The 15,450-nt window shown below is 46.9% G+C and overlaps 1 protein-coding gene across 1 annotated transcript in view; it reads left to right on the top strand.

Annotated features, from left to right (window-relative positions):
* The window catches only part of LOC141092484 (probable cation-transporting ATPase 13A4), a 374,510-nt gene that overhangs the window by 138,615 nt on the left and 220,445 nt on the right, over nt 1-15,450 (top strand). Inside the window, exon 4 of the mRNA XM_073578655.1 lies at nt 11,338-11,408. Coding sequence (XP_073434756.1) covers nt 11,338-11,408 — 71 coding nt within the window. The remainder of the gene's footprint in view (nt 1-11,337; nt 11,409-15,450) is intronic.

Here is a 15,450-nt window from a genome sequence, read left to right as displayed (position 1 = left end):
GTGTGTTTTTCTGTGTGGACAGCACTTCCGAGCACCAACTAGCGTTGTTGGAACCCAGGGACAATCATGGTGCAGGCCGAGGCCTACTAGGAGCCAGGTGTAAAGCTGAGGTATTTTGACTTTGGAGGGAGCAGGACACTTTGCCCTCCACACAGCAGGGGATCAGCTGACGTTACTGACCCCCACTTTCACATGAACGAGTGTGTTTTTCTGTGTGGACAGCACTTCTGAGCACCAACTAGTGTTGTTGGAGCCCAGGGAGAACCAGGGTGCAGGCCGAGGCCTACTTGGTGGCAGTTTTACAGTGTTTGTAGGCTACAACAGACTGTCAACGTGCTCCAATTAGGCATCTGTCTCCACTCTGTTTCCAGGATTTCACGTGACTACCAACACCGCCAGTTTATGCGTACAGTAGCCGTCTGCCCAATCCACACGTGTTCCTGTGTTACTGGTGTTCTGTAATGTCAGCAGATCCCCTGATGTTTGTCTGCCAATTTCTCCTGCTCTGTCCACATTCCCACCGCTTGCAGTGGGAAGGTGGACAGCGCAGGAGACAGTGGCGGACACACAATGGGGGATCTGCTGACGTAACAGAACCCCAGTAACACAGAAACACGTGTGGAATGCGTGGACGGCAACTGTGAGCAGGAACTGGCGGTGTTGGAGGTCAGGGGAAATACTAGAGACAGAGTGGAGACAGAGGCCAAATCAGAGAATGTTTAAATCTGAAGTAGCTAAAATTTGGAGGCAGCAGCAGTTTGCCCGCCACACAGCAGGGGATCAGCTGACGTTACCGAACCCCACTTTCACATGAACGAGTGTGTTTTTCTGTGTGGACAGCACTTCCGAGCACCAACTGGCGTTGTCGGAGCCCAGGGAAAATGAGGTAGTAGGCCGAGACCTACTTGGAGCCAGGTGTAAATCTGAGGTTGTTTGACTGTGGAGGGAGCAGGACACTTTGCCATACACACAGCAGGGGATCAGCTGACGTTACCGAACCCCACTTACACATGAGTGAGTGTTTTGTCTGTGCGGACAGCACTTCTGAGCACCAACTGGCGGTGTCGGAGCCCAGGGAAAATCAGGTAGTAGGCCGAGGCCTACTTGGTGGCAGTTTGCGATTGTTTCTAGACTACTACTAACTGTCAACGTACTCCAATTAGGCCTCTGTCTTCACTCTGTTTCGAGTATTTCCGCTGGCTTCCAACCACACCAGTTGCTGCTCTGAAATGCCGTCTGCACAACCCACACTTGTTCCTGTGTTACTGGGGTTCTGTAACAGCAGCTTCTCCCTAGAGGTGAGTCAGGCAATGTCTCCTGCTCTGTCCACATTTCCACTACAAGTAGTGGGAATGTAGACAAAGCAGGAGACATTGCCGTGCTCAACTCTGGAGATGAGCAGATGTTACAGGACCCAGGTACCACAGGAACAAGTGTGGATTGTGCAGATGGCACTTGAGAGCAGAAACAGGTGGTGTTGTAGGCTGGAGGAAATACTCAAAACAGAGTGGAGACAGAGGGCAAATCAGAGAACATATTAAATCAGAGGTAGTCAGAAGTTGTAGGCAGCAGGAGAGTTTGCCGTACACACAGCAGGGGATCAGCTGACGTTACCGAACCCCACTTACACATGAGAGAGTGTTTTGTCTGTGCGGACAGCACTTCTGAGCATCAACGGGCGTTGCTGTAGCCCAGGAAATAAAGTTCAGGTCATAGAAACATGAACACAACAGGAGACCTGGATCCTGTTGCCAGCCAATTATTTATTCTGGAAGAGGACTGGCAAATTCAGGTGAGATCCAGGCCTTGTTCATTTTCACAAAAGTAAGCCGGTCAACATTATCGGCGGATAGTCGCGTGCGACGGTCTGTTACCACACCACCTGCAGCACTAAAGACACGTTCCGATAATACACTGGCAGCAGGGCAAGCCAGCACCTCCAATGCATACTGGCTAAGCTCTGGCCATGTATCCAGCTTAGAGACCCAATACTTGAACGGGGAAGAGCCGTCTGGGAGAACACTAACAGGGCACGACAAGTAGTCTGTCACCATCTGACGGAAACGTTGCCTCCTGCTGACTGGAGCCGTCTGTGATGGTGTAGCCGTTTGTGGCGGTCCCACAAAACTTTTCCACATTTGGGCCATACTGGCCTTGCCTTGTCCTGCGGCACTGCCTCTGCTACCTCTTTGTGCAGAGCTTCCTCCACTGCCTCTACCCACATGGCTGCTTTGAAAAGCACTACCAGCAACACTTGTGGGGGGAATGGAGAACATGATGGCCTGCACAAGTGTTTCTTGGTACTCCCGCATTTTTCGCTCCCGGTTCAACTGTGGTATGAGGCTTTGTAAGTTGTCCCGGTAGCGAGGATCTAGGAGGGTGTACACCCAATAATCAGCCGTGTGGAGAATGTTGGCGATGCGGCAGTCATTTAACAAGCACTGCAGCATGAAATCAACCATGTGCTGCAGACTGCCAACTGGACCGGAAACGCTGTCCCCAGCTTGAGGCAGCATCTCTGCCTGCTCAGCATCACCCCACCCTCGCTGTACACACTGACTACTAGAGCCTTGTGTACCTCCCTCCTCTGGAGAGATGTGTTCCTCCTCCTCCATTGACTCCTCGTCATCCTCCTCACTAAGTGTCCCCTGCCTGGGCCTTTGTGTGGAAGCACGTTGCGCAGACTTGCCAGAAGCAGATGGCATTTCTGACTGCTCATCCTCGACCTCTTCAAAAACCTCCTCACTTAGTGCTTGTAAGGTTTTTTGAAGCAGACAGATGAGGGGGACAGTCATGCTGATTAGTGCATCATCTGCACTGGCCATCCGCGTGGAGTCATCGAAGGCACGCAAAACTTGGCAGATGTCCCTCATAGTGGCCCACTCAGTGGTGGTGAAGTGTGTCCGGCGCACAGTGCGACTTGTTTGTGCCTGATGCAGCTGGTACTCCATTACTGCTGCCTGCTGCTCACACAACCGCTCCAACATATGTAACGTTGAATTCCACCTGGTGGGGAGGTCACATATGATGCGATGTTCTGGCAGGCGGAATCGGCGTTGCAGAGATGCAATGCGCGATCTTGCCATGCTGGAACGCCGCAAGTGAGCACACTCTAGGCGAACCTTGTGCAGCAGTGCATCAAGATCCGGATAGTCCCTCAGAAAGCTCTGCACGACCAAATTGAGCACGTGTGCCAGACATGGTATGTGAGTGAGGTTGCCTAGGCCCAGAGCTGCCACTAGATTTCGGCCATTGTCACTCACTACCAAACCTGGCTGGAGATTCGCTGGCACAAACCACACATCGCTCTCCTGCTTGATGGCATTCCAGAGCTCCTGTGCTGTGTGGCTCCGATTCCCCAAAGAAATTAATTTAAGGATGGCCTGTTGACGTTTGGCCACACCTGTGCTCATATCTGGCCTAACAGGCTCACGCAGTGCTGATTCCGAGGAACTAGAGTAGGAGGAGGACTCAATATGTACAGACTGCATTACTGCAATCCTTGGAGTTGGCAGAATACGTACAGAGCCACTCTCCAGATCTGTACCCGGCTCCACAACATTGACCCAATGGGCAGTGAGGGAAAGGTATCGTCCCTGTCCATGGCTACAGGTCCACGAATCGGTGGTCAGGTGGACCTTGCTACTGACGGCATTTAGTAGCGCATTTTTTATTTTTCCCTCCACATGCTTTTGCAGGGCAGGGACAGCTTGCCTGCTGAAATAAAAGTGGCTGGGCACATTTTATTGTGGAACTGCCATTGACATAAAGTTCCGGAATGTGTCAGTCTCCACCAGCCTGAATGACAGCATCTCAAGGGCCAGTAGTTTGGCATTGCCGGCATTCAGAGCCAGTGCTCGGGGATGGTTTGCCGAGTATGGCCGCTTTTTCTCCCATCCCTGTGCTACCGATTGCTGGTGAGTGGCCTGGGAGGGTGCTGATGACTGCGAACGTGGTTCAGTGGGTGGAATTTCACTGGGTCTCTGGACAACAGTGGCAGTGGTTCTTCCATGGCGTTCCAGTGAGGAAGCCGAACCAGCTGTGTGTGAGCTGGAGGAAGAGGCCCCAACACGAGCTGAAGAGGTGGTAGGTGCTGCTGAAGGTTGGCCTACATCTTCAGTGTGTCTGTGTAACTCCACCTCGTGCTTGGTACGCACATGTTTCCACATATTTGTGGTATTGAGGTTGGTCACATTTTTGCCTCGTTTCACTTTCTGATGACACAGCTTGCATTTGACAAAGCAAATGTCATCTGCAACTGTGTCAAAAAAAGACCACGCACTGCAAGTCCTGGGAGCGCCCGTTTTGTGTTTTGGAAGAGGATTGCTCCTCACGGGTGCCAAAGTGGAGGCTACAGGCAACCAAGTCTGCCCCCGCCCTCTCCCTCCTCTTTTGGCCGTTCTGGGAATCTCTTCCTCAGAGCTGCTCCCACCACCTTCCTGTGGCTGACGCCATGATGGGTCAAGGACCTCATCATCTCCACTCCCCTCTTCAAGCACCGGCTGGTCCTGGGTTGTCTCGCCAGCACCGTACGCACCAGAAATTGGCAACTGAGTCTCATCATCATCTGATGCATACTGAGGTGTGCTGACCATAGGCACTGGCCCACCCGCCTCTTCAGATTCAGAGGGACAAAGCAGTTGCGCATCACTGCATACTCCCTCTTCTTCATGCTCTAGAATGCTGCTTGGCTTGCCACCTCTTTCCAAGCCAACAGATTCTGAGAACAGAAGTAAAGATTGAGATGGCTCCTGTCCAGGGCTCTCAGACTGCCTGGGCAATTTGGCAGGTGGTGAAGAGACAGATGGTTGCTCTTCAGTGCTCTGGCCTTGGGAGGATGCGGAAGTCATTGAAGTGGATGCGTTAGCTGCCATCCATCCGACAACGGCTTCAATTTGTTCGTCACGCAGCAGTGGGGTACGGCGAGGTCCTACAAAGCTGCGCATGAAGGACTGTTGCCTGGTAAAAGTGGGGGATGCCGGGTCACTGGTGGCCGCAGCAGATACCGAATCCCCACGTCCTCTCCCTGCTGAATCCCCCCGTCCTCTCCCTGCTGAAACTCCACGGCCACGACCACGTGCCTTACTCCCTGCCTTCTTCATCTTGGTAGACTGATAAAGATAGGCAGAAAAGTAAAAAAGGGGTGGCTTAGTGTTCTTATTCCTGAACACCTGCTAACCAGTATAAGAAACACTAATTTGGCTAAGAGTGTGTGTACTACACTTTAATATGATCTAATGTGGCCTAGACAACTGTAAAGTGGAGTGTTTGGTGAACTTTATTTCCTTTTTTTTTTTTGGGTGGGGGGAAAGGAAAGGATGTGACCAAAGTTTGAAAGCTATAGTATCACAAACTTTTTGGAGCGATTACAATGCAGGAAGCTAACCTACAATGCAATTGATGAGGCTCCAAAAAATATGGTGATACTAGCCTGGCTGGCCCTGAAGGGCACAAGCCAGCAAAAAGGCTCCTCTATCTAATCCTATATAGTGTTTGCAACCAACCAATGACAATGGATGCGGTTGGAAGCACACTAATATAGGAGCAAAAATCTGGCTAAATTTGCTGCAATTAAAGGACTATGTATGAGGCAGTGACGCACGCTGAGCGGACTACAGCTAGCGGTGGCTGTAGAACACACTGCAACATGAGCTGCACTCACACACAGAGAGACCTATCAGACAGCCAAAAACAGTGCAGAGAAATGGGCTATAGCACTGAAAGGCTGCTGAAAGGCTCCGCTGTCCACTCCTTTAGTGTTTGCAACCAACGTATATGGATACGTATGGAAGCACACTATACAGGAGAAAAAAAAAGCAGCAATAAAAGAAAAATGTGTATGAGGCAGAGACACACGCTGGCCGGCCTACAAGCAGACGTGCCTGCAGGACACACTACACAGCGTGGGTCTGCACTCACACAGCCCTTGCAGACAGCTGTGAAAACAGCGCTGCTAGGGAAAAGCAAGCTACAGTGGTGGTTTATGTAGCCTGGATAAAGCACAATATTGTTTTTAGAATCGCTATTTCTAACTGTCCCTCACAGTCTTCAACAGCAGCCTGTCCCTAACTGAATTCACAGCAGAGTGACCAGAAATGGCGGCTGCAGCGCTTTTTATAGTGCATCATGACATCATTTCAGCAGCCAATCACAGCCATGCCAGTAGTTAACATGCCTACATGCCTAACAGGATATGCCCACACTTCTGAGGATCCCCATTGGCTGAATCAAATCGAGCGGGCTCCTAGCATTATGGGAACTTCCGATTCCGGTATTCGATATGAAAAAAGTATCGGAACTAAGTATCGGAATTCCGATACAGCTAATATCGGCCGATACCCGATACTTGCGGTATCGGAATGCTCAACACTACTCATGAAATCTGGTGGTTTTAAAAAACTAATGGAAAGACATGGAAACATCAAAAAAACTTAGATTAATATGGTGTAGGTCCACCATTTGTGGCGATTATAGCCTCGATTATCCGAGGTATGGATTCATACAAAGTGAATTGTTTCCAAAGGAATTGTAGCCCATTCTTCAGTTAAAACACCCTCCAGTTCTTTGCGCGACAATGGTGGCGGACGTCTAACTTGAATCGATAAAATCTGCCATAAATGATGAATAATGTGGATGTCTGGGGATTGTGGGGGACAGATGAGATGCTCAACTTCATTACAGTGTTACTCATGCCATGCTTTAACGATTCGAGCTGTATGAATTGGTGCATTATCATCCTGAAAGATGGCGATCCCTTCCGGGAAAAGTGCTTGATCCATAGGATGCACTTGGTTGCCCAAAATGCCTAAATAATCGCGGATGTTACTTCTTCAATGAAGGGATATCATTGGCCTGGCGTATCTCAACGAAATAGCACCCCAGATCATCACAGAACATCTGCCATGTTTTATGGTTGGGAGAAGGCAGTCTGGATGGAATGCTTCTTTAGGCTGTCTCCAAACGTACACTCGGCCGGAGGTCGGAAATAGGGTAAACAATGATTCGTCTGCAAATATAAAATGTTTTAACAGCTTGAGAGACCTATTCTGGAGGTTTCTACACCACTCTAAACGCATGGAAACATTTGTCATTGAGAGAAGCGTTTTTACAATTGCAGCTCTTCCGTGGAATCTAGATTTGATTTGTGCAGCTCGCGACAAACTTTTTTGTGGAAACTGGGTTCTGTAGGTGTTCATTGAGCTCTGCATTGATTTTCCGAGCACTGGTCTTGCGATCATCTCTCCCAATTTGCTTTACAGTCCGACAGTAACTCTCTCAGTCAACTTCGACTTTCGGCCGGACCTGTGCTTTGCTGCGGACGTTTTTCCTTCTCTTTCAAATGCAGTCACTACTTTGGAGACAGGCCAAGCATACGGTCACTTTCTGTTACACTAGCGCCTGCCATACCAGCATCAACAATTTGGGCTCTTTGAAAATCAGAGAGGTCTGCCATTGGTACCAGGCTTTCATCAATGTTCTTACAATTATGCAAAACAAACAGTTAATTTACATACACATATCACATGACACAAATAATCAACTACAAAACACTAACATATGTCATAGTTTGCATATTTAGAACATGTTTGTAGATAATGATGACAACACGTTAGGTGTTTGGTTGCATTATTTTGTCCAACCCCTGTATATACGGAGTGTGTATAAAAGCCATCCCCGCCGACCGCCATTTTTCTTCTGCCCATCTTTACAGTAAGGAGAGGTTGCTGACGCTGTTTATGATTTGGGAGACACTTAGGCCTGTAAACAGAAGTTGCTATGTGCTTGCGCTGAATGCAATTGTTGTGTTCTGTTAGTGTGCAGTGACAGGGGAGGATTTTCTTGTGTGCAGCAGCGCTAGTTATTAGGCTGCTTGCCAGTGACAGGGATGATTTTCTTGTGTGCAGCAGCGTTGATTATTAGCCTGCCATATAGCAGTATTGCTCTGTGGACATAGCTGTGCAGACTGCTTTTACACAGCACTCCTACTTTTATTCTGTTTTCCTCCAGTGAACGAACGTTCATTATTTCACACACCATATAGAGCTGTACGCTCCTCACACACTACCGTGTACCGGATGGTATCACGGAGAAATACATGCTGACTATCTGTATGAGACTACGGAAATATATAGGGAGATTAAAATTTTCGATTACACTATATACACCAGGTATTTGATGAAACAGTACCTTAGTTCTACATTTTTTCTTACGGTATAATCCATTCTCAGTGAGCGTGTGTGCTTTACTCATTCTATATATATTTGAGACATTTTACCCTATACTCTATACACCTCCTATCTTGTGATACAGTACCTTTATTAGACATGTTGTGTTACGGTCAAATCCATACTGGGTGACTGTCTGAGGGGGACTACGGAAATATATACGGAGATTTAAATTGTACCCTACAATACATATACTTGCTATCTTGTTATCCAGTACCTTTTTTAAACATTTTGTATTATGGTCAAATCCAGACTGAGCGTCTGAGGGTGACTCCGGAAATATATACAGAGATTTACATTTAGCCCAACACTGTATCCAGCTGTACGATTTTGACACAGTACCCTTTTTTGCTATTTACATTCTGTTGTAATCCATACTCAGCCTGTGATTGTCTGTCTATTACTCCGTAAATATATTTGGAGATTTCAGATTAACAAAACACTGTATACAGCTGTAAGCTTGGGATACATTACCCATTTACTGCTGATTTTATTCTGGTCTAATGCATACAGAGCCAGTGAGAGTCTGTTTATGACTATGGAAATATATACGCAGATTTACAATGACCCATACACTGTACACAGCTGTACGCTTCTGATCCATTACCCTTTTACTGCTTTTTACATTGTGATGTAATCCTTAATGAGCCTGAGAGAGCCTGTGTCTGCCTCCTGAAATATATACGAACATTTACAATGTTGAAGCTATACCATATCTATACCTGGTATCTGGTGTTACTGTACCCTTTCTCAACTATTTATATTACTGTCTAATCCATAATGAGGCTGTAGGCATCTGTGTCTGACTCATAAAATATATACGTATATTTACAATTATCCCTAGACTGTATACAGCTCTATGCTTGTGATACATTACCCATTTACTGCTTTTTATATTCTGGTGTAATCCATAGTGAGCCAGTGAGTGTCTGTCTCTGCCTCTGGAAATATATATAGATATACCTGGTATCAGGATATACTGTACCCTTTATCAACTTTCTATATTCTTGTCGAATCCATACTGGTCCTGAGAGCGTCTGTGTCTGCCTCCTGAAATATATACAGAGATTTAGAATGTTGAAACTAGACTATATATACCTGGCATCTGGTGTTACTGTACCCTTTTTCAACTTTTTGCAGTATTGTCCAATTCATACTGAGCCTGTGCTCGTCTGTGTCTGACTCAGGATATATATACGGAGATTTACAATGACCCCTACACTGTATAAAGCTGTATGCTTCTGATACAGTAGCATATATCTGCTGGTATTTTGGGTCCATTTTCACAAAAATTAGGAAGTATGGTGTAAGAGGCTGCGGACGTGGGCATGGGTGGCTAGCTGGTACTGATGGTGGTGGTGGTGCATCTGCTGGTAGTGCCAAAAGTACAATTCCAGGTAAGGCAGGAGGTGTTGAGACTGTGGCATGGTCTTACTCCTGAAGGCCTGGAAGGCTCCCTTTTCTCGGAGTAGGTAAATCGCTTTTAAAGCCGGAGCATCAGGAACTGGTTTTGGCTTACATTGCCGAAACAGCCTCCAGCTGACATTGAGCTCAGGGAGTGCAATGACATCACGTCTGTATGCCCTCTGCCTAAACAGTCCAATTGCAGAGCTGGAAAATGTTGAAGCTGAAGAGTCCAGAGTAGAGCAGTGCCCAGCGAGGAGAAGTTTTCAATTTTTTTAAAGGTTGGGGTCAATTTTTGGGGAGCACTCTACACTGGAGAATGAGATATGGTCCCATCATACACTGGAGCATCATTCATGAGGCCCATCATATACTGGAGCATTCTAAATGGGTCAGATTATATATGGAGCATTATTTGGGCCCATCATACACTGGAGCATCATCCATTTGGCCCATCATATACTGGAGCATTCCAAATGGGGGGACATCAGACACTGGAGCAGCATTTACGGGGCCCATTATACACTGGAGCATTAGAGATAGGGCCCATTATATATGGAGCATTATTTGGGCCCATAAGACTCTGGAGCATCATCCATGGGGCCCATCATATACTGGAAAATTCTAAATGGGGACATCAGACACTGGAGCAGAATTTACGGGGCCCATTATACAATGGAGCATTAGAAATGGGGCCCATTATATATGGAGCATTATTTGGGCCCATAAGACAGTGGAGCATCATCCATGGGGACCAACATATACTGTATCATTATGTGGAGCTCATCATATACTGTATGGAACATAATATGGGACCAATTATTCTGTATGGAGAAATATATGGGGCTCATTATTCTGTATGGCGCACTGTGTGGTGGCCATAATACTGTATGGAGTAATATGCTGTTCGTTTTTTTAGTTATTGTTGAATTTAAAATAGATATCAGTCATGTCATGTAAGAAGTTAAGTATTTTTCATTGTACTATACCACTATTTCTCTGCCGTATCGGCAGCATCATGAATTGTGTTACGTGTTAAAGGGGCCCACTGACACTCTTTGGCCCGGGGCACACAAAAACCTGGAGTCAGACCTACCCCCCCACAACTTTAGCCAAATAACCCCCCGTTTTCAATGAGTAACTATTATTATAAAGTAAATTAAGGTTGCCAAGCTTAAGTAATAAGAATTGATGTTGTTGGCATTGAAATGGGCACTGTAGGTGTGTTTACTGTCCTCCACTCAATGACGACTTTGCTTCCCCATTGACTTGCTTTGGGTTTCGTGTTTCAGTCGGACCCCGACTTTTCCCTATAGTTGGCCGATTTCGTTCGACTCGACTTTTGAGAAAGTCAGGTTTCATGAAACCCGACTCGACCCTAAAAAAGGCAAAGTCGCTCATCTCTAGTGAGTACACCTCTCCATAGACAATGAATGGAGCAGAGATCGGGCATGCATACCTCTGCTCCATTCAAGACAGGGTTTTACAAAGCCCTGTTCCAAAAAATAAAGAGCCCTGTTCTCTGGATCGCTGGGGTTCCCAGGAGTTTGAATCTCAGCAATCAATAGTTATTGAAAATAGTATGGACAGGGGGAAGCTTTTTATTTGAGAAACACTCTTTTACAAACCATCAGATGAAAGATACCTACATTAGCACTTTGTCCATTGTGCTGCATTCTAATAATATTATACACCTTTGTTGTTACAGATTAGATGCATTTGGGTGCAGAAAATCAAGTATGTCTGGCTACATGAAGAAAAACGCTTCCAAAAAGCAGGGTATGTGGAAACAATAATGAGTTCTACCAGGGTTAGCTTGATTTTCTATGATCAGATTTTATAAATTGCAAACTACAGAATTGCAATTTTTCCTTGCTATTTAAATATAACGTAAAAATAATTATGTGTTTTAATATTTTCATCTACTTGGACTAGTGATAGATAGCTGTCAGTCCTGGGATATCACTCCCCTGTATATCAGACAGATGCTTTAGAACAGTAAATTGTGGGTGCTCTAGTCTTGGCAGCAGACTTGCTGAGCTGTTTTCATCTCTCCTATAGACTGTAATGGAGTGAGCAGCTTATGTGCAGACAAATTTCTCTGAACACAGAGCATTGTGATGGAGATCCAACATCCATAGTCATGTTAATGTGCTAGAAAAAACGGCTCTAGTCCTATATACCGTACTAGCTGAAGAGCCCGGCGCTGCCCGGGCATAGTAACTAACTGTGGTTAGTTATAGCAAATTATAATTATCCTCCATCCCATAGTCCCATGCCCATATACCCATTATACACATCCTCCATCCCATAGTCCCATGCCCATATACCCATCACATATCCTTCATCCCATAGTCCATTGCCCATATACCCATCATACATATCCTCCATCCCATAGTCGAGTACCCATATACCCATCACACATCCTTCATCTCATAGTCCCATGCCCATATACCCATCACACATCCTACATCCCATAGTCCCGTGCCCATATACCCATCACACATCCTCCATCCCATAGTCCCGTGCCCATATACCCATCATACATATCCTCCATCCCATAGTCCAGTGCCCATATACCCATCATACACATCCTCCATCCCATAGGGCCGTGCCCATATAGCCATCATACATGTCCTTCATCCCATAGCCCCGTGCCAATATACCCATCATACATATCCGCCATCCCATAGTCCAGTGCCCATATACCCATCACACAACCTCCATTCCATAGTCAACCATTATGACATCATAATGAGCGGCGGGGCTTGATACGCACACACTGTTTCCCCATTATGCAGATAGGGGCATTATGACATCATAATGAGGGGCGAGGCTTGACGCGCACACACTTTTTCCCCAGTATGTAGACAGGGGCAAAATTGTTTGGTGAATTGGAACGCGCAGGGTTAAAATTTCGCCTCACAACATAGCTTAGGATGCTCTCGGGGTCCAGACGTGTGACTGTGCCAAATTTTGTGGCTGTAGCTGCGACGGTGCGGATGCCTATCCCAGACATACACACACACACATACATACACACACACACATACATACACACACACATACATACCTACACACTTTGAGTTTATATATAAGACTAGCTGAAGAGCCCGGCGCTGCCCGGGCATAGTATCTAACTGTGGTTAGTTATAGCAAATTATAATTATCCTCCATCCCATAGTCCCGTGCCCATATACCCATCATACATATCCACCATCCCATAGTCCCGTGCCCATATACCCATCATAATATCCTCCATCCCATAGTCCCATGCCCATATACCCATTATACATATTCTCCATCCCATAGTCCCATGCCCATATACCCATCATACATATCCTCCATCCCATAGTCCCGTGCCCATATACCCATCATACATATCCTCCATCCCATAGTCCCATGCCCATATACCCATCACACATCCTTCATCTCATAGTCCCATGCCCATATACCCATCATACATATCCTCCATCCCATAGTCCCGTGCCCATATACCCATCATACATATCCTCCATCCCATAGTCCCATGCCCATATACCCATCATACATATTCTCCATCCCATAGTCCCATGCCCATATACCCATCATACATATTCGCCATCCCATAGTCGAGTGCCCATATACCCATCACACATCCTTCATCTCATAGTCCCATGCCCATATACCCATCATACATATCCTCCATCCCATAGTCCCGTGCCCATATACCCATCATACATATCCACAATCCCATAGTCCCGTGCCCATATACCCGTCATACATATCCTCCATCCCATAGTCAAGTGCCCATATACCCATCACACATTCTCCATCCCATAGTCCCGTGCCCATATACCCGTCATACATATCCTCCATCCCATAGTCCAGTGCCAATATACCCATCACACATCCTCCATCCCATAGTCAACCATTATCACATCATAATGAGCGGCGGGGCTTGCAATCTATGATGAATCAGCTTCGCCATGGCAACCATTATGACATCATAATGAGGGGCGGGGCTTGATACGCACACACTGTTTCTCCATTATGTAGATAGGGGCATTATGACATCATAATTAGGCGCGGGGCTTGACGCGCACACACTTTTTCCCCAGTATGTAGACAGGGGCAAAATTGTTTGGTGAATTGGAACGCACGGGGTTAAAATTTCGCCTCACAACGTAGCTTAGGATGCTCTCGGGGTCCAGACATGTGACTGTGCCAAATTTTGTGGCTGTAGCTGCGACGGTGCGGATGCCTATCCCGGACATATACACACACACACACATACATACACACACACTTTGAGCTTTATATATTAGATATACTCATGTATAAGCCGACCGTGTATATAAGCCGACCCCCCTAACTTTGTCACAAAAAACTGGGAAAACTTATTGACTCGCGTATAATCCTAGGGTGGAAAATACCAAAGCTACTGCCCTTATAATGCTGCACAGTGAGCGGCCCCTTACAATGATGCACAGTTATTAGTGGCTCCTTATAATGCTGCACAGTGAGCAGCCTCTTACAATGATGCACAGTTATTAGTGGCCCCTTATAATGCTGCACAGTGAGGGGCCCCTTACAATGATGCACAGTTATTAGTGGCCCTTTATAATGCTGCACAGTGAGCGGCCCCTTACAATGATGCACAGTTATTAGTGGCCCCTTATAATGCTGCACAGTGAGTGGCCCCTTACAATGATGCACAGTTATTAGTGGCCCCTTATAATGCTGCACAGTGAGCGGCCCCTTACAATGATGCACAGTTATTAGTAGCCCCTTATAATGCTGCACAGTGAGTGGCCCCTTACAATGATGCACAGTTATTAGTGGCCTCTTATAATGCTGCACAGTGAGCGGCCCCTTACAATGATGCACAGTTATTAGTGGCTCCTTATAATGCTGCACAGTGAGGGGCCCCTTACAATGATGCACAGTTATTAGTGGCTCCTTATAATGCTGCACAGTGAGCGGCCCCTTACAATGATGCACAGTTATTAGTGGCCCCTTATAATGCTGCACAGTGAGGGGCCCCTTACAATGATGCACAGTTTTTAGTGGCCCCTTATAATGCTGCACAGTGAGCGGCCCCTTACAATGATGCACAGTTATTAGTGGCCCCTTATAATGCTGCACAGTGAGGGGCCCCTTACAATGATGCACAGTTATTAGTGGCCCCTTATAATGCTGCACAGTGAGCAGCCTCTTACAATGATGCACAGTTATTAGTGGCCCCTTATAATGCTGCACAGTGAGGGGCCCCTTACAATGATGCACAGTTATTAGTGGCCCCTTATAATGCTGCACAGTGAGCGGCCCCTTACAATGATGCACAGTTATTAGTGGCCCCTTATAATGCTGCTGCTGCCACTGCCTCAATTAAAAAAAGAAAACCTATATACTCACCTCGTCCCTGCTGCTGCAGCTGCTGCTCCTCAGCGTTGCCAGCTCTGCACAGTGACTGTTCAGGCAGAGGGCGCCTGCTAACTACGTCGTGGCGCCCACTGACCTGAACGTCACTGCCAGAGGAAGCAAGACAGCAGAGCGACACGCAGCGGTGGAACGGGGGACAGATGAATATGGCTCCCTCCGCTATACTCACCTCTCCTGGCATGTCTCTTGCAGCCCCCGTGCTTATTCCATCTTCTCAGCGCTGTTCTTACTGCTTTCAGCGGTCACGTGGTGCAGCTCCTTACATATGTGCATATGTAATAAGCGGCACCAGCTGACCGCTGAAAGCAGGAAGAACAGCGCCAAGAAGATGGAATAAGCATGGGGGGCTGCAAGAGACATGCTAGGAGAGGTGAGTATGATCTCCTACACCCTCGGC

The sequence above is a fragment of the Dendrobates tinctorius genome, unplaced genomic scaffold (genome assembly GCF_039654945.1).
Source record: "Dendrobates tinctorius isolate UK_male_01 unplaced genomic scaffold, ASM3965494v1 ptg000060l, whole genome shotgun sequence".
NCBI lineage: Eukaryota > Metazoa > Chordata > Amphibia > Anura > Dendrobatidae > Dendrobates > Dendrobates tinctorius.
Note: the sequence above shows the minus strand (reverse complement) of the source record. Positions and strands in the feature narration are given on the sequence as shown.